Below are 20,013 nucleotides of genomic sequence, written 5' to 3' on the forward strand. Positions count from 1 at the left end.
ACCAATCCCATGCCGAGCTAAACAGAGGCAAATGGCCATTATTGGACCATCATCTGCTGCGCTACTGCAGTAGTAATCTCCCCGCTGTATCCTGCTTGATAGTCGGACCAGGGTCACATCAGAGTCCACCCGGCAATATCACACCAGTCACCACTCACCAGAGAACTCTGAACAGGATTCCGTTGGCCAGTATCTACACCCGTTGTAAACGGACAGCGCTAATTGAGTTGTCTGCCAATGAATTTCACCGACAGAGGAACACGCGTTCTTGCAAATCCAACCAAGAAAGCAACAACTGCTTCCGCTCCAACTCCCAAGACCCGGCTACTATAGCTTCGGAACGGGCCTGGTGGGTTAACTTGCTCGGGTTAATCTACTAATGTAGTCGGCCATTGGACCGCTGCCAATCAACCCCAATCCGTTTTTCATCCACTGAACCATCCGGCTTGGACTCTGGGAGTTTGAGAATTACTCCGCAGCCTTCCAGATGATCTGCATATTTCGAACGTTCAGCTATCCTTGGCTCTGGACGCAATACTCCTACGTCGATGACGTTGAAATTGGCCTGGCTGCGTATAGTAAGAAGCTGACCGGCGTATCGAAACGGCCGTACAGCATCCAAGTAAAATCGTAGTTGAGGCTGACACTATTGGTTTGTCGAAACTCCGAGCGTAGACCGAGCGCCAGTACGCACTATAAAATAATTTCTGCCTGAATAACTGGGCAGGAACAAAGCCTTGGCTTTTCCCTCGACTCTGTCCGCTCTTGATTCTCTCGACAACCAGGAAGCGAGTGCGAAAAACAAAAAAAAAAAAACAAAAAAGAAAGCAATCATAGTTTAGCAGCAGCAAGCCGTGGTTTTGCAGACGCCGGAGAAATTCCTTCAGTTTTCCTATCAGGGCTAGCCACGTCAGGTCCATCTCTCTAGTGGGACAGTTCAAAGGCAGGAGATTAAAATTTCCCGCAGCGGCTGGTCTATCAACGCTCGCATATCCACTGCCTCTCCCTGGGAAGGATTGTCGGGCACCATCTAGACTATACTCTTTTCGCGCCGCCTACACTTGTTCCAGTGAGTAGGGGATACCTACTTGGGCCAGTCCTGCCAAAAGAAGCAAGTGAGGCAGCGCGCCAATAGCCAGGCCCGCCGCTTGAGGTAGAGACTGTGGTCGAGACCGAGACCTCGCACAACCTCCAGAGCCCAAGCCACCATGCACACGCTCAAAGAAACTGGCTCGTCCTCGCTCGCTCTGCCAGAGGACAGCTACATTTACTCGATTGTGCCGTCGTCGCGAACAGAGTTTGCTGCCATCTCATCCGACGACTCGCTCCGCATTTTCGATGCGAACAAACTTAGTCATGCGTCGTTAGTGGCCACCAACACACACGACGATGGAGTCACCTCGTTGCGGACGTATGATGCAAACAACCAGCTGGTCATCACCGGAGGCCGAGATGGCAAAGTCAAACTGTGGGATCTCCGCCATCGCAAGAATTCCGCTGCTCTCGTGGTCGAATCACGTAAGTTTTCAGCCTCCTCTTCTTGCGCTGTTCTTTGATGCAATCGCTGCGTCGAGTTCCGTGCTTCCTTCTCCCCAGTCCCCGGTCCCCGGTGGTAGTGCAAGTTTTTGTCTCGCTTTGGGCAGATCTGATAGATCGTCGCTGTGCTCAGACATCTGAATTAGGTATGCAGCTCGCTAACTTGTAAGTAGCGAATCAGGCTCCGGTGCTGTCGACAGCCAGCTGCTCTGAAACAAACAGTATCGTCGCTGGGACGGAACTCCTCTCCCACCAGGCAATCGTTGCATTCTGGTGAGTCCCCCATTCGTCAACGTCTAGACGCTCCCCGCTTCTCTGAGATGCGAGATAAGACGACCAAGTCTAGGCCTTTTGCCCTTTACGCGTGTGGTGGATTCCACGAGCTGCTAACTGACGCAGGGATGCTAGATCCCCATCCCAGCCGCATCTCCAGTACGTGGAGAGCCACAACGACGATGTAACCGAGGTATGTCAGCCTCCCAACATACAAAGATATGAACAAACACCACAACCTAACACCGCCACCCTACAGCTCCAATATCACCCAACCCGGCACAACGTTCTCCTTTCAGGAAGCACGGACGGCCTCGTCAATATCTACGACACAACCGTCACAGACGAAGACGAAGCCCTGGTGCAAGTCATCAACCACGGCTCCGTGCACCACGCCGGCTTCATCAACGAGCGCACCATCTACGCCCTGAGTCACGACGAGACGTTCGCCATCCACCCGGCAACAGACCCAGATGATCAGGCCCAAGAGCCCGAGCCGATCCAATTCGGCGATCTAAGACAGCCTCTACACTGCGAGTATATCGCGCAGTTTTGTGTCGGGAGCCAGGCGCCGTACATTGCCGCGGGAAATAAGATGTACGTGATAACCTGTTCTTTTTTAAAATTTACACTCTGGACAGGGCATGGTATGTATACTAATAATGGAACAGCGACAAACGCCTAGATCTAATCCCCCTCTCCCCAACACCGTCATGGCGCTTCGACGAGCAGAACCTCTGGCGCCTCCCAGGCGGCCACGGCGAGGAGGTCGTGCGCTCGGTATACGTCGACGAGCAGGTATGCGTTTAACCTTGCCTAACCCATTTCTCCAGTTCTCCGATACACTAACAGTTTATGTAGAATCAATCGGTCTTCACCTGCGGCGAGGACGGTTTCGTGCGTGCGTGGAAGCCTGAGACTGAGACTGATCAGGATGAGGGGGACACACTGATGAATGCGCCGAGGCCCAAGGAGAAGAAGGCGAAAGAGAAGGCCAGATTTAAGCCGTATTAGTCTGCGATAAATTATAGAGAAAATATTTGAATACACTGTTGTTTCACTCTAATGAGGTTGTATTAAGCTGTCTTGATTGTAGAATGATGGGGATACGATGGGTGGATATATATACTCACCACCTCGATCATAGTCCAACCACAGAGAAAAAGGAGGACTCATATATTAAATAAAACAGAACGCTGAAATAATAAAAAGAAGCATAATATAGAGAGACCCAAAAGATAAGTAAAAAAGCAAGGAGGAGGATCCTTCATAGAAACAAAAACAGAACAATAAACGTTCACAGCGGGACTCGAACCCAGGTATAGGCACCTATCGGGCAAATAAAACTCCCCACGTAGCGCATTTTTATCCGCGCGGACTGGGGACTGACTCTTATCGCTCTCCAGCTCTGAAATTTTTTGTTTCGACGATAACAACATCGGACTCTTTCACTCGACGTGAGAAGAAGCGAAGCTAGCGAAGCGGTGCGGTGCGGTGGACTGCCCTAGTTCTTTTTATTATTCTTTTTTTCCCATTATTCCATTCTATATACTATTCCAATTAAACCGGCTTTCGTCTTGCGCTTTTCGTTTTGCGTCGACCTCGATAAACCAACCTCTCATGCGCATACCAAGGCCAACTCCACGACGAACGATACCTCCTACCTAACGTCTACTTTCGACCCTATACAAGCCCTCCTACCTTCCCTCTCCAACCAAACCAACCAAGCAAAAAGAATGGACGCCTACGCCTACCTAGTTCGCCACGGCTGGTCCGGCACCGGCAACCCCCTCAACCCAGACCGCGCAGGCGTGCGCGGCGGACTAGGCCTCACAAAGCCGCTCCTTGTTGCGCGACGGACCGGCAACAGCGGTGTTGGGAAGACGACGACGAAAGACCCGACGAATCAGTGGTGGTTGCGTGGGTTTGAGGATGCGCTGAAGGGGATTGGGCAGGCGGATTCTGGGCAGGGGCAGGGGCAGGTGGGGAAGGGGAATGCGTTGACGAGTGAGCTTTATCGGTTTTTTGTTCGGGGGGAGACTGTTCCTGGAACGCTTGGGAATAAGGATAAGGAGAAGGAGGTGAAGAAGGATGGGGGGAAGAAGAGGAAGAGAGTTGATGGGGATGGGGATGAGACGAAGGAGGAGAAGAGGTTGAGGAAGGAGGAGAAGAAGAGGAGGAAGGTTGAAAAGGAGGAACGGAGGGAGCGGAGGAGGGAGAAGAGGGAGAGGAAGGCCAAGAGGACCGAGGAAAAGGCTGAAAAGAAGGCGAGAAAGTCTGAGAAGAAGGAGAAGGAGCAGAAGCCTGAGGATGACTATCCTACACCGGTCTCAATGGATTTGGACTCGACAGACAACCAAGATGGAGGTTCAGAACTGGACAAGCTGAAGGAGAAGAAAGAGAAGAGGGACAAGAAGTCAAAGGCAAAGGAAGACAAATCCTCGAAAGAGAAAAAGAAGGAGAAGAAACAAGAACCATCCGACGAGAGCTCAAAACGAAAATCGAAAAAGAGCAAATCGACGTGATATCATATATAGACTTGGACTGTTATAGATACCCATTTGGCTTGGTTAAAAGGCGTATACCACCGCATCACCACCTGCATTTCTAATATCAATCTATGATAGCATGACATTTAAGCCTCTGCTGGCAACTTCCCTGGCTTCCCCGATAGAATCCACGGTCTTCGTTCCCAGAACTCGTCCTTGATGATGTCCACATGCTCAACCACGACCTGTGCTTTTCGCCGTAGCTTGCGGAGTTTCTCCTGCTGCGTTTTTGAGGCATTGGCTTGCGCATCTGCTTGACTCTGTGCCTTGGAATCTGACCCTGTCTTGCTGTCCTCGAGTTGGTACTAAAGTCTAGTTAGCAGCGAAACTCGTAGAAGTAATGGCTTAACATACCTGCCGATAAACCACACTCCCTTTCTTATAAACCTCTTCTTCATTGTTATAATTGATTCCAAACCTCTTGAAAAGAATCTCGTTCTTGTCCGCCGACACGGTTCCCTATTATCGTCAGCATGATCTAATATCAACTGACCACAGAATACCAACCTTCAACTCCTCCTCAGCGTCAGTATTGCTCATCCCGCCCCGGAGAACCATCATCCAGAACGTCGTATTGTAGAGGTTATTAATATGACCTGCAAACCATCAACACTAAACCCATCTTAGGCCGCGGAGGATGAACTCACAATCAACCTGCCTCCAACTCATATAATCTCGCAAATTCTGGGTTGCCGGATACATTACCGCCCTCCCATCAAACGATGGAAGATGAGGCGACTGCAGCGGCGTATCTACGAAGTATTTACTCCATAGGAAGATATAATGTGCTGTGAACGTTGAAACAATGGTTGTCACCAGTTTCCTGTTACCAGTAAGTCTCAAGTCTGCCTTTCATATAATCAAATTAACAATCAAGAACAGAGAAGGGGATAACATACGCGCCCCGCCTCTCAAAAAGCTCACACGTAGGATGAAAGACAAAACTTGACATTTGTTAGCATAATACCCAACTAACCGAGACGGAGAAAATCGGAGACAAACCTATACTCATCACTAACGCCATAAGCGATCGCCAGATCTGGAAGATCCTTCAAGACCTCTACAGCAGCGGCATTCATCAGATCCAGTGCGCGCCGGTCATTCGGTTTCTGGAATGCATATCGATCGGATAGTCTGCGGTAGCGTAAGTACGAGCCTACAACGTTCCTCGACTGCGCCCTCGTGAGATAACACTAAGCTAGGACGCCTGGAAGAAAGAGACACTGACTTGTGAAACCCCCGTCCGTCAATTCGGACAACAATCCATGTATTTGGGAGCAAGATGTCTGGTTGCTCGAAGGCTTTGACATATTCGTACCTGGCGCTTGTTAGTCATGTATGAAGCGGGGAGGAGGGGTTAGGGTGGGGTACTTTGAATTTGCCATTTTTATAGTGATGTAGGGTTTATTATCGTTGAATTCGGGATGCTAATATCATGCCCTGTTGTTGTTGGGTCCTGATGATGTTCTTGTGGGTTATGGTGGGAGATGAAGAGATTGTGGGGAGAAACTGCGTGGGAACCGCTCTTTGAGTCACTGCACTGACAAGCACGCGACAAATATCCAACTACTGTGTATAACAAGTGAGAGATGCAAAATTGATAGAATAGTTGGTCCAAATAAGCTATTTACAAAATTTACTAAACAGGCTGGCTCGGTGAGAAACCTATTCGTATAATCTAATGTGGCTACTCGTCTATACTAAAGATAAGAAAGATAGTATATTGAAAAGCTAGACAGTTTCTTCCTCTGGAATCTCATCGTCGCCAAACTCGCTGTGTCGTTCGCTCGGCCGTTCGCTCGTCTCACTAGCCGCCTTGTCGGACTTCTTCGACTTGCGGCTGAAGAAACTGAGACTGCTCCGCGAAGGCGCGCTGGACAGGGTGCTGTCGATGCTCTTCGCGAGTTGCACCTCACTATCACCGTCCTCATCAATGTCGCCCTGCGATGCATCCCCCTTCTTGGAGAACAGACCAGAGCGATCCTTCCAGGATCCGAACTTGCTAGAGCTGCTCTTTCGAGTGATCTTTTGGATAAACGATTCCTTCGAGCTGGCGTTGTCCGCGGAAGCGGCAGATGGCATACGTTCAAGCGACTCGTACGAACCTCGAGGGAGGCTAGACAAGGACCGGGAGTCCCTGGACTCCGAGGGGGAGCCATCTTTGAAAGCCATGTCGAAGGATGCATCTGCTTCTTCGTTACTCTCGCCCTTATCTTTACCGTCCTTCTTGTCCGATTTTTTGAATATGGTCCTGAACGTAGGCGCTGCTGGGTTCAGTTTCGGAGTTATCGGCCGATGAGATGACGATGGCCGTGTACCAATTGGGGCCTGCAATGGCCGGCCTTGCCGCTCAAAAGATGAATCTTCAATGAGATCCGGCTCGCCAGAAAATCCTAGGGGAAGATGACCGGAGGAGCCATATTGAGTGGTAGACGGGCGTCGAGATTGGGTTCTGGACCACGTAGACGGTGACATCCAATCAAACGCTAGGGGACTTCGGTGACCAGACTTGTCAGCAGTAGGCCAACCGAAGTGCCGGTTATCAGTCGACGGATGCGGGAGTTGATTGTCAAATGAGAAGGTCGACGATGGCCTTGGAGACAACGAGCCCCGCCGGACCGTGCCTAAGATCGATGACGGGTCGATAGGATCGTGCCTAGGACTGAACTGGTTGTAACCGGAGTTGAGAGCCGTGCCCTCGCCCTTGGGTAAACCACCACCGCTTCCAAATCCAAACTTACTCGACGAGAAGATGCTAGAGATAGCTGTACGTCTGGACGGCAAATGGTCAGACGAGCTGTCTGGGGTAGCTCCAGTTGTGTTGTTTCTTGGAAGCAGTGACATTGGGTTGCCCCAGCCGCTGGTGTAGCTTAGGCGCCGACGCCTAGGCCCAATGGGTTCTACTTCATCCATTTCTCTGGGGAATGACTGGCTCTGGCCTTGTTTTAGAGTCCCCAAAAGAGGCGGTTCTTCTGCTAGGGTCTTCCCACGGGGTCGGTTAAAGTTGAAGAAACCGGACAGCCGCCTTGAGGCACGTTTCGGCGCCTCATTAGCATCCTCCAAGGGAGCCGCTTCGGCGCCATCGTCCTGAGAGTGCTGCTGTGCTTCCTGAGGACTAGCCAAATGACTTCCAGGGCGACTCCCAGCAGACTCTGGGGAAGGGGGCCCGGGAGGGAAGCTATCATTCTGGGGAGTGGTCTGTTCGTGGTCTGAGAATCGGGGCCGGATAATAGGCCGCGGCAACTCTGGCGATTCTTCATCACCAAGCAGATCAGAGGGAAGTAAAGCGTCCGCCCGGGGGCTCATCTGTGGATTGGCGATGGAAAAGTCAGACCCTCTGCGGTAACTCTCCGGCTGACTAGTTAAGGTAGGAAGGGTCATTCCATTATTGATGTTGAAGAAAGACGGGGCTGGTGCAAAAGTTGGCGAACTAGTCGTGGGAGGAGGATTGTAATTCAGGCTGGTAGGGAACGGCTCTAGCGAAGAGTAATTCATCGGCGAGGAGACATTGCTGTTGAGCGAACTGCGATGGCGACGCGGTGGGCGAATGGTAGCTCCGCTGGGTAGATCCAATTCCAGCGGTGGCAGAGAGAATGGGCCGGCATTGCCTCTTTGCGAGGTCAGCCACTTGAAACGCTCCTGTGCCTCTTGATACTGTTGCTGAGCTTGGGTATGGAGGTTCACAAGTGCCGCGTAACGAGCTTGCAGATGGCCGAGTTTGATTTCCCACTGCCGTGCTCGCTCGTTGTCAATGCGGTCCAACTCCCTCCCATCTTCTCCATCTGCCTCGGGGTGCCCCTTTCTCTCATCCTCAAGTTTCTTCACCCGTCCACCCTTGTCTTGAATTTCGTCGTCGATGGTTTTCATCTCGGCTTGCTCCTTCGCAATTTTCTCTCTCACTTCATCCTCACGTTGCTTTCCCTCTCCTTCAAGACGAGTCTTCTCATCCCTGGCCTGCTCAGCATCTGCAACTATTCGAACTATTTGTTCTTGCCACCGTGCAAGGTCCTTCTTCCGCTTTCTGCGATCGGCATCTTTCTGCTGAAGAACTCTCTCACGCTTTGTCTTTTCACTTTGTACTGTCCGATTGACACTTTCGAGCTTGTTGACGTGCTTTTTCAGATCACCGCTGGCCTCATCCTTTTCCTTCACCCGCTTCTTCAACTCATCCCGCTGCTTCTCCAGATCCTTCAAAAGCGTAATATGCTCCTCCTCTTCATCTGTGGTTTGCCTTTCCACGGTATCGTTATCATGCTGAAGATTCTTGAGTCGATCCGCTAGGCGAGTGATGTCCTCATTTTGGTCGTAGGTGACGGTACTGTGCGGTATAGTCTCTGGATGGCTGTGCGAAACGTCCGTAGTGCCGGATGCAGGGGACTGGCGGCGTCCTACAGATGAACGTTTCTGCACGGGTCCTCCGCTATGTTCGCGGGCCATTAAAGGCGCGGAGGGGGTTGGAAGACCAACGGTTGACCGGGGAACTGAAGCGCGGATTGTAGGTCCGGTTGACGGAGCATTTTGATTAGATTGGGAGGCAGGAAGTGACTTAGTGCGCACATGGATGACTGCACTGGGCGTCTGAAAGTTTGCTGCGCTGATTGACTGGACACAGATGTGATATATGCTTCCGGGAATAAGGTTCAAAATTTCGACGGCAGTTTCCGCTCGTTTGGATTCACCCACTGCAAGGAACCAACTAGGTCAATAACGTTCCTTATCGCATAAGGTTGTGAGTGGCATGACGAAGCTTACCTTTGGTCCCATTAACCTGAATTATGTGCTTATGAATAGAGTTATGAAAGTCGGGTTGCTTCCACGCAATCCGTATTGCGCGAGCGGTGATTTCTTCGAGAGTAACTTCGGGGGGCGGAGGGATGTCCAAGCCAAGTTTTTCTATCAACAGATCATTGGGAGTCTGACAGACCTGCCACGCACGGTACAGAAGCCTGTCAAGGAGGTTAGTTCATCACGAACTGGTAGCACAGGGGAGCGCGCTGAACTTACCAGCACAGAGCCCAGAGGATGCTGGCTGCCAGAAAGAGAGCCATGACGCCTCGCACCCTGACACGGGGGACCACGCTGGGGTAGGCGTCAAAGGGAAGATAAAATGGCTCATACATCCCAGCTGCGGTCCATGGGCAAAATTCGAGCAGGACGGGATGCCGGTCTCTTCGCCGAAGGGTCTGCTACCTCGGAATCAACTGCGGAAGGCGTGACAAAATGAGCGCTGCGGAGTGGCAGTGGGGAGATCATGTGATGCTTGACTCAGCCGTCCCACTAAACCGTATCAGGGTAGCGCTCAACAAGCTTTTCCCTCCAAATGGACTAGCCTCGGTCCAGGTCATGCGACAGGGCTGACTCGATGCGGACTAGCGCTGACTATAATTAGTGCTGCATAATTCGCAAAATACTTGCTGCTGACATAACAGACATGCAGCTGGATAAGCCCAGCTGATTGCATGTTGGGCTGTTGAGAGCTGCATCCGCTCAACGCCCGGCCTGTCAACGTCCCATCGTCTCCTCACTCGGCTATCTCGGCCTTTTTAACCCCTCGATTGTTGTCGGACTTAAACCCGCTCGTTTGCCCTCCGGCTGTGATAAGCTGAAGTCCTGGACCAGCCCTGGAATTGTTTTCATTCTTCGCCTTTTCCATTCTTTCTCCACTCCTGTCGGGGCATGTCTCTCGGCTTGTCACATGGGTTTGATGTAGGCGGCAATTCCTGCTTCAGCTTGTGACTTTCCACGTCCTCATCTCCACTGACCTCACCCCGCGATTCTACCATCTCGTTGCGACCGACCTTCTATTCTTTGCGAGGGGAGCTCGCCGTGACATTGCGGGATGCAGTACGTCAGAAGTATTAGCGGCTCCGTCTCAAAGACCTGGAACTCGATCAACCCAGCCACCTTGAGCGGAGCCATCGATGTGATTGTCATCGAGCAAGAAGATGGTTTGTTTGTGATAGATTGGGTGTTAATTATCTATTTTTCTAACTTTGCGGTTTATAGGCACCCTTGCGTGTTCACCGTTCCACGTCCGATTCGGCAAGTTCTCGTTACTCCGACCATACGAAAAGAAGGTACTAGAGATCCGTGATCCTGTTGCTGAGACTATTTGGCGTGGCTAACTCATTTGAAGGTGGAATTCAAAGTCAATGATGTCAAACAAGACTATGCAATGAAGCTGGGGGAGGGTGGGGAGGCCTTCTTTGTGTTTGAGACGTCGGAAGAAATTCCCGCCTCAATGCAGACATCGCCTCTGATATCGCCAATCCCGAGTCCGAAGATGGGCAGCGAAGAAAGCTTGCCCTCACTGCAAGAACCGGAATACTTGGACCTCGACCAGTCGAAAGAAGCAGTTCACCCCCCGCTTGTATCTAGGGGGGGTCGGGCGACCAGTGATTTGGGTACGCTGACCCTGCCTTGCACATTACATTCACTTCCATACTTATTTATGTTTAGGTCTGGTGACTCCTCTGTCGCAGTCCCCGGATGAGTCTACTTTGGACAGGTCTCCTCGAAGTTCCCTCGGTCCAGAGCCAAAGTTAGATCGTGCGCTTTCCGATGGAATTCTGCCGACTGGAGGATACTCTTCCGGCCCTGGTGTTTCTGATCAGGTTTTCCAACTACAGCGACCGGAATCCGCCGATTCGGCTGAAGAAGCTGACCACCTCCGACGATCACAAAGCCCCCCTCCGGTGTCTCTACAAGAGGCTGTTTCACGAGCGATGTCCCTGTCCCAGAAACTATCGACGTCGAATATTCCCTCCCGCGTTACCGATACTGGCGATCTAATGCTTGATATGACGGGTTATAAGAGTAATGAAGAGGATGCTCTCCGTGCAGAGGTTGTTGCGCGCAAAATTCTTGCCGAGGAACTCGAAGGGAACTACGATATCGGGGCCCTCATTGGAGCGGATGAGCATGGCAACCTATGGATATACAGTAGCGAAGAAGCCAAAGAGTCAGCAAACCGCCGAGCGACGATCAACTCCATGCGCCCTAGCTCCGCTATGAGTGAAAATGCGATGTCCGACCCTGGCTATCATAGCGATAGCGACAACTCTCTCGGCAACCCATTCCATATACGGCACCACCGTACACAGTCTGATGTTCAGCCTGGATTCCCAACGCCACCGCATTCGCCCCCTCACATCACCATGCCGATGGAACCGGTTCGCAACTATGCGAAGACATTACGCCTCACAAGCGACCAGCTCAAGGCGTTGGACCTAAAGCCCGGCATCAACGACATGTCTTTTAGCGTCAACAAGGCTACCTGCACTGCTAATATGTATCTCTGGAGCGGAGATATTCCTATTGTCATTTCGGATATCGATGGAACCATTACCAAGTGAGTTTCTTAAGATTCTGTCCTTTTTCACACAACTAATTTTCATCAGGTCCGATGCTTTGGGTCATGTTTTGAATATGATCGGTCGAGACTGGACTCATGCTGGAGTCGCTAAATTGTATACTGATATTGTTAGCAATGGATACAACATCATGTACCTCACCAGTCGATCCGTTGGGCAAGCAGATACTACGCGGTCATACATCTATGGTGTTTGTCAAGATGGATACCGACTTCCAAAAGGACCTACTATCATGAGTCCTGATCGAACGATGGCAGCGTTGCGACGTGAGATCTATTTAAGGAAGCCCGAAGTCTTCAAAATGGCCTGCCTAAGAGACATTCTGGGTCTTTTTAACGGGAAAGAGAACCCGTTTTATGCAGGATTTGGCAACAGGCTTACAGACGCTCTCAGTTATCGGTCCGTGAACATCCCATCTAGCAGGATTTTCACCATCAACTCGAACGCCGAAGTTCAGTTGGACCTTCTGAGCTTGAACAAGTATAAGAGCAGTTACGTTTCCATGCGTGAGCTAGTGGATCACTTTTTCCCACCCGTCAGCTTGCTGGTCCAAGCCGGTGGTGAAGAATATACCGATTTCACGTATTGGCGGGATGTTCCACGAGACCTTGACGATATTTCGACGACGGATAGTGAAGGCGAAAGCCAGGCAGATGATGAGGATGATGCTGATGATGAAGACTACGATCCTGAACTGAGCGATGAGGAAGAGCTTGAGGACGACGAAATTGGAGAGGAGGATCTTGGCGCAAGCTTCGTTTCTCAGGCCACAGACCCCTACGAGGGCGAGGCGAGCGTCGCTTCAGATGACGAAGGCGAAATTGAGGGTGAAATTGAGGGTGAACTCGAGGGTGAACTCGAGGGCGAAATTGAAGGCGAAATTGAAGGCGATATTGACGGGGAGATCGACGGGGAGGTCGAGGATGAAGATGAGGAAGATGAGAAGAACAACGTGGTACCCGAAGTTCCAGTCCGCGGAAAGGATTCAACTCCATCCACACCCGGCAGGTGAGGACTGAACATGAACATGAACAGAACATATTCGACGTATGTGACGATATTTCGAGCGACATTCCCACGCTTATAGAAACGACCGGGAGAACGCGTTAGACTACTTGCATTGACGGTGTTTTTTTCTTCTTTTTTGATTTGTCGAGCCACATGACGGGCGTCAACGGTTGCATATCAGCGTTGGTTATTTTTACCGATTCCATTAGAACTGTATTTTTACGCATTAGAAGCAATAATAGGAAGCAATAATGCAATCTGTTCATTTGAGAATGTGTTCCCCTTTTCTGTCTAGTAGGTATAATTGCGAGAAGCATATCTGCTATCATCACCCTCAACAGAACCAAATACACCAGAAAAGTAATATAGCCCTAACAACGGGGCTAGGAGTTATCAACGCAAGAGAACACGCCCGTGATGCTGCCATCGCCATAAGCAGCCTCGATACTCAGAACAGTTGCATAAGTACCCCCAACCATAATCAGAAAGCCGGAGACGACCATGAACCAAGCGAGCGTGAAGCCAAGGGCATATTTCCAGGCTTTCCAGCCGCCCCTCGCAACCAGGTAGGAGTCAACGAGCCAGTGATTTGCGGACGAGGACTGCGAAAGGCTCAGGCTCGGATGTGGGCCTCCTTGAATGGCTTTAACGGGCTGTCTTGCAATGAAGAATAAGAGCATGAAGCCGGGAATAACGTTAGTGAAGACCGGATTGAAAAGAGCCCCGACGAGGCTTAGGAAGTCGTCGAAGAAGGGAACGACGCCGACAATGATGAAGCCGAAAACGACGGTGACGGCCATCGAGCCAGCCCAGACGGCCCAATGCTGGGTGGTATTTGACTGGAGATGGCGTGTCCCTCGTAGGATCCTCACGAATGAATATTTGGCTGCGATATGACTCCATAAGACTGCAGTCACTAACAGCCCTGGTAGCGCAATGCCGTAGGATATCTTTTTGATAAGAGGACCTGCTGAGCCTAGGGCAGGGCTTGCGATATACTGGCCAACCTTGCCATAGACAATCGACCCGATCACGATATTCGTTGCAACAATAAAAGTCTGGCCGCAAAGCAGCGACCTGGTGAAGAGGTGAGGGTGCTTCATTTCAGCAGCAAAGGTGAAGAATGTCCCAGATCCACCGACGGCAAATAACTGAGTCGAGATGGCGCCCATTGCCTTGAGAAAGGTCGTTTGCGGGAGAACACGGATATCAAGATCGATGGAGCCATCTGCAGGAGCCACGGCAGGCCGGTCTTGGGTGAGGCATGCGATTGCGGTGATCCAGATGGAAATGATGATTCCGGCCACGCCTAGCCAGCTCAGCCAGGAGACTTTCTCTAGAGACCTGAAGCCTGTCCCGATGATGAAGGAGGCGGCGCAGGTAACGCCGAGGAAGACGGTGGTGCAGGCTCCGTGCTCAGATAGGGCATTTAACGATGCTGATGTTGTGAGCATTCCTGCACCAGCTACCAGGGCAAGGTAGATGTAGTAGATGATCCCAACGACCTCCCTGCCTGTCTCCCCGAAGAGCATCTCGGCGGCATCCCCAATGCTGTGCATATGGGGGTAGTACTGCCTAGCATTCCCACATACATAGCCGGCCACAGTCGAGATCATAGCCAGGATAATAAAACAAAAGATGCCGGGAAAGAAGCCCAGAACGTGGAAGGTGGAGGGGAGACTCAAGACCCCGAGTCCAATTTGGACCTTCGTAACGAGGACAGCGGCGCCTTGCCAGGAAACACCACGGAAATTGACTTCACTGTTGGCGTCGTCGAAGAGATCAGGCGGTTGCTGGTGTACTGATTGAATGGAAGCAACAGGGCTCAAGGTCCCATCATGGCCAGCCTCTATGGTAGAGCTCTTGTCCTGCGCGGCAGTGTCTTTCTTTGCCGGGCTCATTTTGAAGATGTGCTCAGGCGCCAGACCAAGACTAGCCAGGGGTGGCTGTTAAGTAGCCATGGGGTAGATAGTGTGGGGGAGGGCTATTGTCTATAAACTGGGGTATGGCCTCTGCCACTCGATCCTGAGCCCGGCCCGAGATCCTTATCGCCATCTTATTCACGCGGCCGAGATCATGTTGGAGATAGCGGGCTCACCACCAGCCTTGCAGGGTCTTTTGGTGCAGTGGTCTAGCGTCTCATCAGTAAACTTATACGCCATAACTCGTAGGAGGAACGCAGCTGCATCTTGTCTCGAGCTGAACAGTCCCTGGGCGGTGTCTATGTCTGCACTGGAGTCTTAAGGAAAGTTCATCGGATGCTGAGCTGATATGGGGGTTTCCCCAGTTTCCAAGGAGTTGATTTGCGGGGAAGAGAGGACATCTACCGGGCCGAGATACTCACTAGTGAGACTGAAACAGCGAAATAGCCTTCGCCATCCTGTATAAACGGAGCCTTTTGCACTTGTCGGATCGGACCTCTATCCGAGCCGTGGCGCTCCCTCAGCTGGGGAGCACTACTTGGCTGAACGAGCTGTTTGAGGATCTATTCGTGATATTTAGACATCCATAGAGCTGGAGAATCCTTGTAGACATTGTGAATTGACTAGGTTAGCTGTTGGTTAAGAGCAATCTGGAATCTTTACATGGAGCGGACCAAGTTAGACCAGCTGAATCCGGCAGAGAGCTACTTCGTAGAAGACCCTTTAGCTAAAGATCTCGCTAGTTATACTCCAAATAACTGTCTCAGCCTATGCGTCCTGTCTGCTGCCTGCTCAACGACCTCCGAGCACGACACGATACAATGTCCGATATCCAAACGCTCGACAACGCTGTCGTCCACAACCTACTGCTTAATCTACCCAAAGAAGAAACAATATATTTCCTGAATGTAATCGAACAAGCACTAAAAACCTTCTCCACCAGCGACGAGCGCCAGTATCAGCCCAAACCCAGCATCATCAACCGCGCAAACGGCCTCCATGCGCTTTTCAGACCCTTCACTTCGGAATCCTCCATAGGGACCAAGATTATTGTCCAACCCGCACCTGGAGATGACGGCAAGAGTAGTCCCCTGCGCGGTGTCATATTGCTCTGTGATAGAAAAGGCATCCCGACTGGACTCCTTCCCGCGGAGGAAATAACAGGCTACCGCACCGCAATGGGTGCAATGATCCCCTTCTCCTGGAGAAACCATGTCGAGAACATTGTGGTTTTCGGAGCTGGAATGCAAGCGCTCTGGCATACTCGACTTATCCTTGCCCTCCGTGGATCTGAAGTGAAACGCATCACGTTTGTAAACCGGTCCAGGGATCGTGCGGACGGACTTGTTGCTACGATATCGCAAGAGAACGAGACTCGATGGAGGTCTGGATGTGTGTTTTGTTTTGTCGATGCCACCAACAGATTGAACCTACAGGGTTGTATAAAGGACGCAGATTGTGTCTTCTGTACCACCCCGTCTAGAGAGCCTCTCTTCCCTGCAGAGTATTTGTCTTTGGATATGCATGGGAAAGGGCGTCGTCCGTTTATCTCGGCTGTTGGATCAAGGGACCCTGATATGATTGAGCTGGATCCTGACCTGTTACGCCGTGCCATCGCTGGCAATGGTGGTGGTTATGATCTTGTCACTGGGGATGAAAGAGGCGTTGTCCTTACAGATGATCGCGAATTCGCCATTCAACACTGCGGCGAGTTTGTTCAGACAAAGATCACAGAGAATATCGTCGAGTTGGGAGAGATTGTCGACCTGAAGGTTGGGCCACATACTGATCATGCAAGGAAGCGACATACCGAGAGAGCCAACGAGTTTCTTTCTGAGGGCTTCGTTATGTATAAAAGCATTGGAGTAGGTCTGACGGACCTTGCTGCTGGCGAGGCGATTTTGGCTTTATTCAGGAGGCAGAAAAGAAGCCTCTAGAAGCGTCAGAATGAACGAGTACTTTGTTAGTTTTCCTACGTGACTTTTGGGGTAATGTATGCTTTTGGCCATCTTATGATAATGGTGATTAAGTGCTGGGCTACCCAGAGTTAGGGCTAGCCGCCATGGCAGTTCAGATACAATTTGACGAACATGCTATCATATATGAATTCAGCTGCATCGCCACTCCAGTACCTGCAAGCAACATCTTTCATGTCTAGGCGTATATCTACCTCACAGCTTTGCACGATCTCCCTTTGCCTCAGTAGGCAGATTGCGCCGCATGATCTTGCCACTGCCAGTCCGCGGTATCTGGTCAATAAAGTATACGCCCCCGGTGAGCCACTTGTGCGGTGCAAACTGCGCTTTGATCATGTCGAAGAGCTCAGTATCCGTCACAGCGCCCCCTTTGCGCACGACGAATGCTCGGGGGTACTCTCCGCCGTTTCTATGCTGTTAGACATCTTCATGAAGGATATGGGAAACAACTCACACTTTAGCACCGACAACAGCTGCATCAGCAACGTCCGGATGGGTAAGGAGGTACTGCTCCAGCTCAGCCGGGGCAACCTGGAGGCCCTTGACCTTGATGAGTTCCTTCAACCGATCAACGATATAAACCCGGCCCCTCTCATCAAAATACCCAATATCCCCCGTCCTCAACCACCTAATCCCACCATCTTCAACAATCGTCTCCCTCGTCTCGTCCGGCTTCTTATAATAACACTTCATAACATTCGGCCCAGCAACCCAAATCTCACCCACAGCTACCCCCCTCGGCGCAGCACCACTGAAATCCCTCCCCTCAACAGGCTCAATCCGCGCAGCACAGTTCGGAACCAGATACCCAATCGACCGGCCATCGTCCTCGTCATCCGGCGCAAACGTCGTAATCGAGCACGTCGTCTCTGTCATCCCCCAGCCCTGCTTGACGCCGAGCCCCGGACGGAGGTACATGCCCGCGATGATCCGCCCCAGTTCAGGGCTCAGCGGTGCAGAGCCGCTGGTTACTAGCTCTACGGCGCCGAGATTGTACGCGGACGCGTTAGACTGCTTGGCTAGAGTGGCCATTATGGCGGGGACGGAGGCCATGAATGTGATGCGGTAGATGTCCATGTAGAGGAGGTATTTCTGCACGTCGAAGGACTGCATTATGAACACTTTTGCGCCTGCGCGTGCGGCATTCAGACAGTAGTATGTTTGGCCCTGATTTCGTTAGATATCTGCAACTGGATAGCTTGGATAGCTTGGATGGGAGGGTGCGGACATACATATGCATGGTACATGGGAAGCGGCGCAAGCCATCTCTCCCCAGACATGTCGAGCCGCTCTTTGCGATCCCGGCCCTTCTTGTCGCTGGATACGATCGCACGCGCGGCTAATAGCTGGGTGGAGTTTGCAACGGCATTGTAGTGCGATATCTCCGTCCCCTTGGGAAGACCTGTTGTTCCACTGGAGTAGTTGATGATGGCCGTCGTGTCTTTCGCCTCGTCCAGCGTGTCTATCTTCCTCCACGACCAAGTATGCACCTCTGCAGCGGGTCTCCAGAACTGCGTCCATACCGGGAGAGACTGCGATGAGTAGTTTGAAGCATCGTCCGGGTCACAGAATAAATACACCTTATCCCGGGGTAGACCGACCCGCGCCGCTGCGTCCAGCGCAACAGATACCTGGCTCGGACCAGCGAGGAGGAGTTTCGCGCCTGAGTCGCGGAGCTGGTACTCCAGTTCTGGGTTTATAAGTATCCCCTACTCATTCAAAGCAGAATGTATACATACCGTTAACACTTGCCGTTGGCGACGCAGCCGTAAAGACGAACCGCCCGGCTAGAACACCCCACAGCAAGACCGGGAAAAAGAGACTGTTGTTTGAGTAGAGAAGAACCTTGTCGTCTGGCTGGAGACCCAGCACTTCCAGACCGCGAGCGATCTGCTTCACGTACCCCTCAGCCTGCGCCAGGCTAAAGCATTTCGCCGGAGTGGCGGCGTCGAAGTACTGCGGTGACTCACGCGAGGACGGCGTGCCGGAGCTGAAGACGAACGAGGCGACGTCTGTGACTGGGATGTCGGCTTGGAGGGCTGATTTGATCATTGTGACGGTGTATTGTTTAAAGGTGAGATGTTGGTGTTCTGCTTAACTAGAGGTCGTCGTATATTTGGAGACGGTCTCGGCCCTCGGTGGTTGCGTCTCGTCTCGGTTATTGCAGTGAGGATATGGCCCACTTTGGACATCAAGCTATATCATCATTATCATGGCCATGAAAAGAAAAGTCTAAAGGGCCTACCTGGGGATCTCCCTGGATCTAGCTGGACTACCTCGATCTACCCTGGCTCGCAGCTGTGTACCAACAGGTGGCCGGTGTAACTATCAGTCACATCTACAATGCAAACATTCAAACAAAAGAGCAAGTAATACCGCTAATAGAAATATTGCAGATAAAGATGTTGAATCTCGCTGGTCCTTCTCAGCAGGAACAGCCTTAAATACAAAAACCGATCGGCTAGCGCAGAGTGCGGTGAGAGTTGACGACTGCTCTATCCAAGATGCAGCCGCGGGCGGTGCGTATTACTTTTTGATAGATATTGCTTCGCATTGTATATACTCAAAATATACCTTTTAGGTTGGTTTCTTGCTCGTGTGGCCTGGCAATATCGAGTCTTTCTGGGGGTGTGCTTGCTGTCCTGCAACTAGGGTATCTTCTGGGAGATACTCCAAGACCAAAGTGTTGTTATTCCAAGGACTTTGTGGATTGTCAAGTTAAAAGGTATCTGATACCTGTGGCTCCGAGTGGCTGGGGACAATATCACTGGTTTAACATAGCACCCGACCTGTCCAGCAGCAGCAGGTTGGTATGAAATAACACCGGAGTTTGGGCATACGGTCAAGACCACTTAAACATCAACTTAACAGGTGTTCCAGGAAAGCAGGGAGAATAGCAGGGCCTTTGCTCTTCTACGGCAGTATCAAGCCCTAACCGCGTCTACCCCTATATTAGACAGTGAGGCACCGAAGCCACAGAATAACCAAAGTTAGTTAGACATTAACGTACATCTCAAGTCGGTTAAGAGAAATTATCTATGAATGAGAAGCATCCATTACCGAGGGTTCTCGATTGTCGATTCTCATGAAGCTATGTCCAAAAGTATGGAAATCCAGACAAGTGCGCTAGGAATCTCGGTTTGGGTGCGTGGTGAATGTGTTGCTGATATTCACCTACGCAACATAGGCCATGTTACTTGATCATATAAAACGAAGTCAGACTTTAAAGGTACCAGGGGTAGACACAAGAGGTATTTGAAGGCTGGAGGCTCTGATTATACCCTGCCTCCGAAAGACTGCCAGCTGCACTGCAGTAGTCACGCATTGCCCAATCCCATATTGCTCGAAGGATCCAGGATACACCAAGTCCCTCGAT

The 20,013-nt window shown here is 51.2% G+C and overlaps 8 protein-coding genes across 8 annotated transcripts; 4 read left to right on the forward strand and 4 right to left on the reverse strand.

Moving 5' to 3' along the window:
- Positions 1-1,208: 1,208 nt before the first annotated feature.
- APUU_51022S (WD repeat protein) lies at positions 1,209-2,823 on the forward strand (the record flags this gene model as incomplete). The annotated part of the gene is made up of 6 exons (XM_041706084.1): positions 1,209-1,518; positions 1,710-1,809; positions 1,936-2,002; positions 2,069-2,406; positions 2,481-2,607; positions 2,671-2,823. 6 exons carry the CDS (start codon positions 1,209-1,211, stop codon positions 2,821-2,823), a joined length of 1,095 nt encoding a protein of 364 aa, XP_041558505.1.
- Positions 2,824-3,545: 722 nt separating this feature from the next.
- Positions 3,546-4,334, forward strand: APUU_51023S (uncharacterized protein; the record flags this gene model as incomplete). The annotated part of the gene is made up of 1 exon (XM_041706086.1): positions 3,546-4,334. One exon carries the CDS (start codon positions 3,546-3,548, stop codon positions 4,332-4,334), a length of 789 nt encoding a protein of 262 aa, XP_041558506.1.
- Positions 4,335-4,444: 110 nt separating this feature from the next.
- Positions 4,445-5,743, reverse strand: THG1 (tRNA guanylyltransferase; the record flags this gene model as incomplete). Its single annotated transcript, XM_041706087.1, has 8 exons — positions 4,445-4,663; positions 4,713-4,817; positions 4,866-4,954; positions 5,006-5,181; positions 5,258-5,302; positions 5,361-5,492; positions 5,587-5,676; positions 5,730-5,743. 8 exons carry the CDS (start codon positions 5,741-5,743, stop codon positions 4,445-4,447), a joined length of 870 nt encoding a protein of 289 aa, XP_041558507.1.
- A 346-nt stretch (positions 5,744-6,089) lies between these two features.
- APUU_51025A (Fibronectin type III domain protein) lies at positions 6,090-9,478 on the reverse strand (the record flags this gene model as incomplete). Its single annotated transcript, XM_041706088.1, has 3 exons — positions 6,090-9,040; positions 9,111-9,304; positions 9,363-9,478. 3 exons carry the CDS (start codon positions 9,476-9,478, stop codon positions 6,090-6,092), a joined length of 3,261 nt encoding a protein of 1,086 aa, XP_041558508.1.
- A 719-nt stretch (positions 9,479-10,197) lies between these two features.
- APUU_51026S (putative lipin Smp2) lies at positions 10,198-12,743 on the forward strand (the record flags this gene model as incomplete). Its single annotated transcript, XM_041706089.1, has 5 exons — positions 10,198-10,306; positions 10,365-10,435; positions 10,495-10,762; positions 10,818-11,709; positions 11,759-12,743. 5 exons carry the CDS (start codon positions 10,198-10,200, stop codon positions 12,741-12,743), a joined length of 2,325 nt encoding a protein of 774 aa, XP_041558509.1.
- Positions 12,744-13,122: 379 nt separating this feature from the next.
- On the reverse strand, positions 13,123-14,640 carry APUU_51027A (uncharacterized protein; the record flags this gene model as incomplete). The annotated part of the gene is made up of 1 exon (XM_041706090.1): positions 13,123-14,640. One exon carries the CDS (start codon positions 14,638-14,640, stop codon positions 13,123-13,125), a length of 1,518 nt encoding a protein of 505 aa, XP_041558510.1.
- Positions 14,641-15,482: 842 nt separating this feature from the next.
- On the forward strand, positions 15,483-16,598 carry APUU_51028S (uncharacterized protein; the record flags this gene model as incomplete). The annotated part of the gene is made up of 1 exon (XM_041706091.1): positions 15,483-16,598. The coding sequence occupies one exon, from the start codon at positions 15,483-15,485 to the stop codon at positions 16,596-16,598; it is 1,116 nt and encodes a 371-aa protein (XP_041558511.1).
- Positions 16,599-16,832: 234 nt separating this feature from the next.
- Positions 16,833-18,689, reverse strand: APUU_51029A (acyl--CoA ligase; the record flags this gene model as incomplete). The annotated part of the gene is made up of 4 exons (XM_041706092.1): positions 16,833-17,046; positions 17,092-17,804; positions 17,870-18,327; positions 18,377-18,689. The coding sequence occupies 4 exons, from the start codon at positions 18,687-18,689 to the stop codon at positions 16,833-16,835; spliced, it is 1,698 nt and encodes a 565-aa protein (XP_041558512.1).
- Between the last annotated feature and the right edge of the window lie 1,324 nt (positions 18,690-20,013).

This window comes from Aspergillus puulaauensis, chromosome 5 (assembly GCF_016861865.1).
Source record: "Aspergillus puulaauensis MK2 DNA, chromosome 5, nearly complete sequence".
NCBI lineage: Eukaryota > Fungi > Ascomycota > Eurotiomycetes > Eurotiales > Aspergillaceae > Aspergillus > Aspergillus puulaauensis.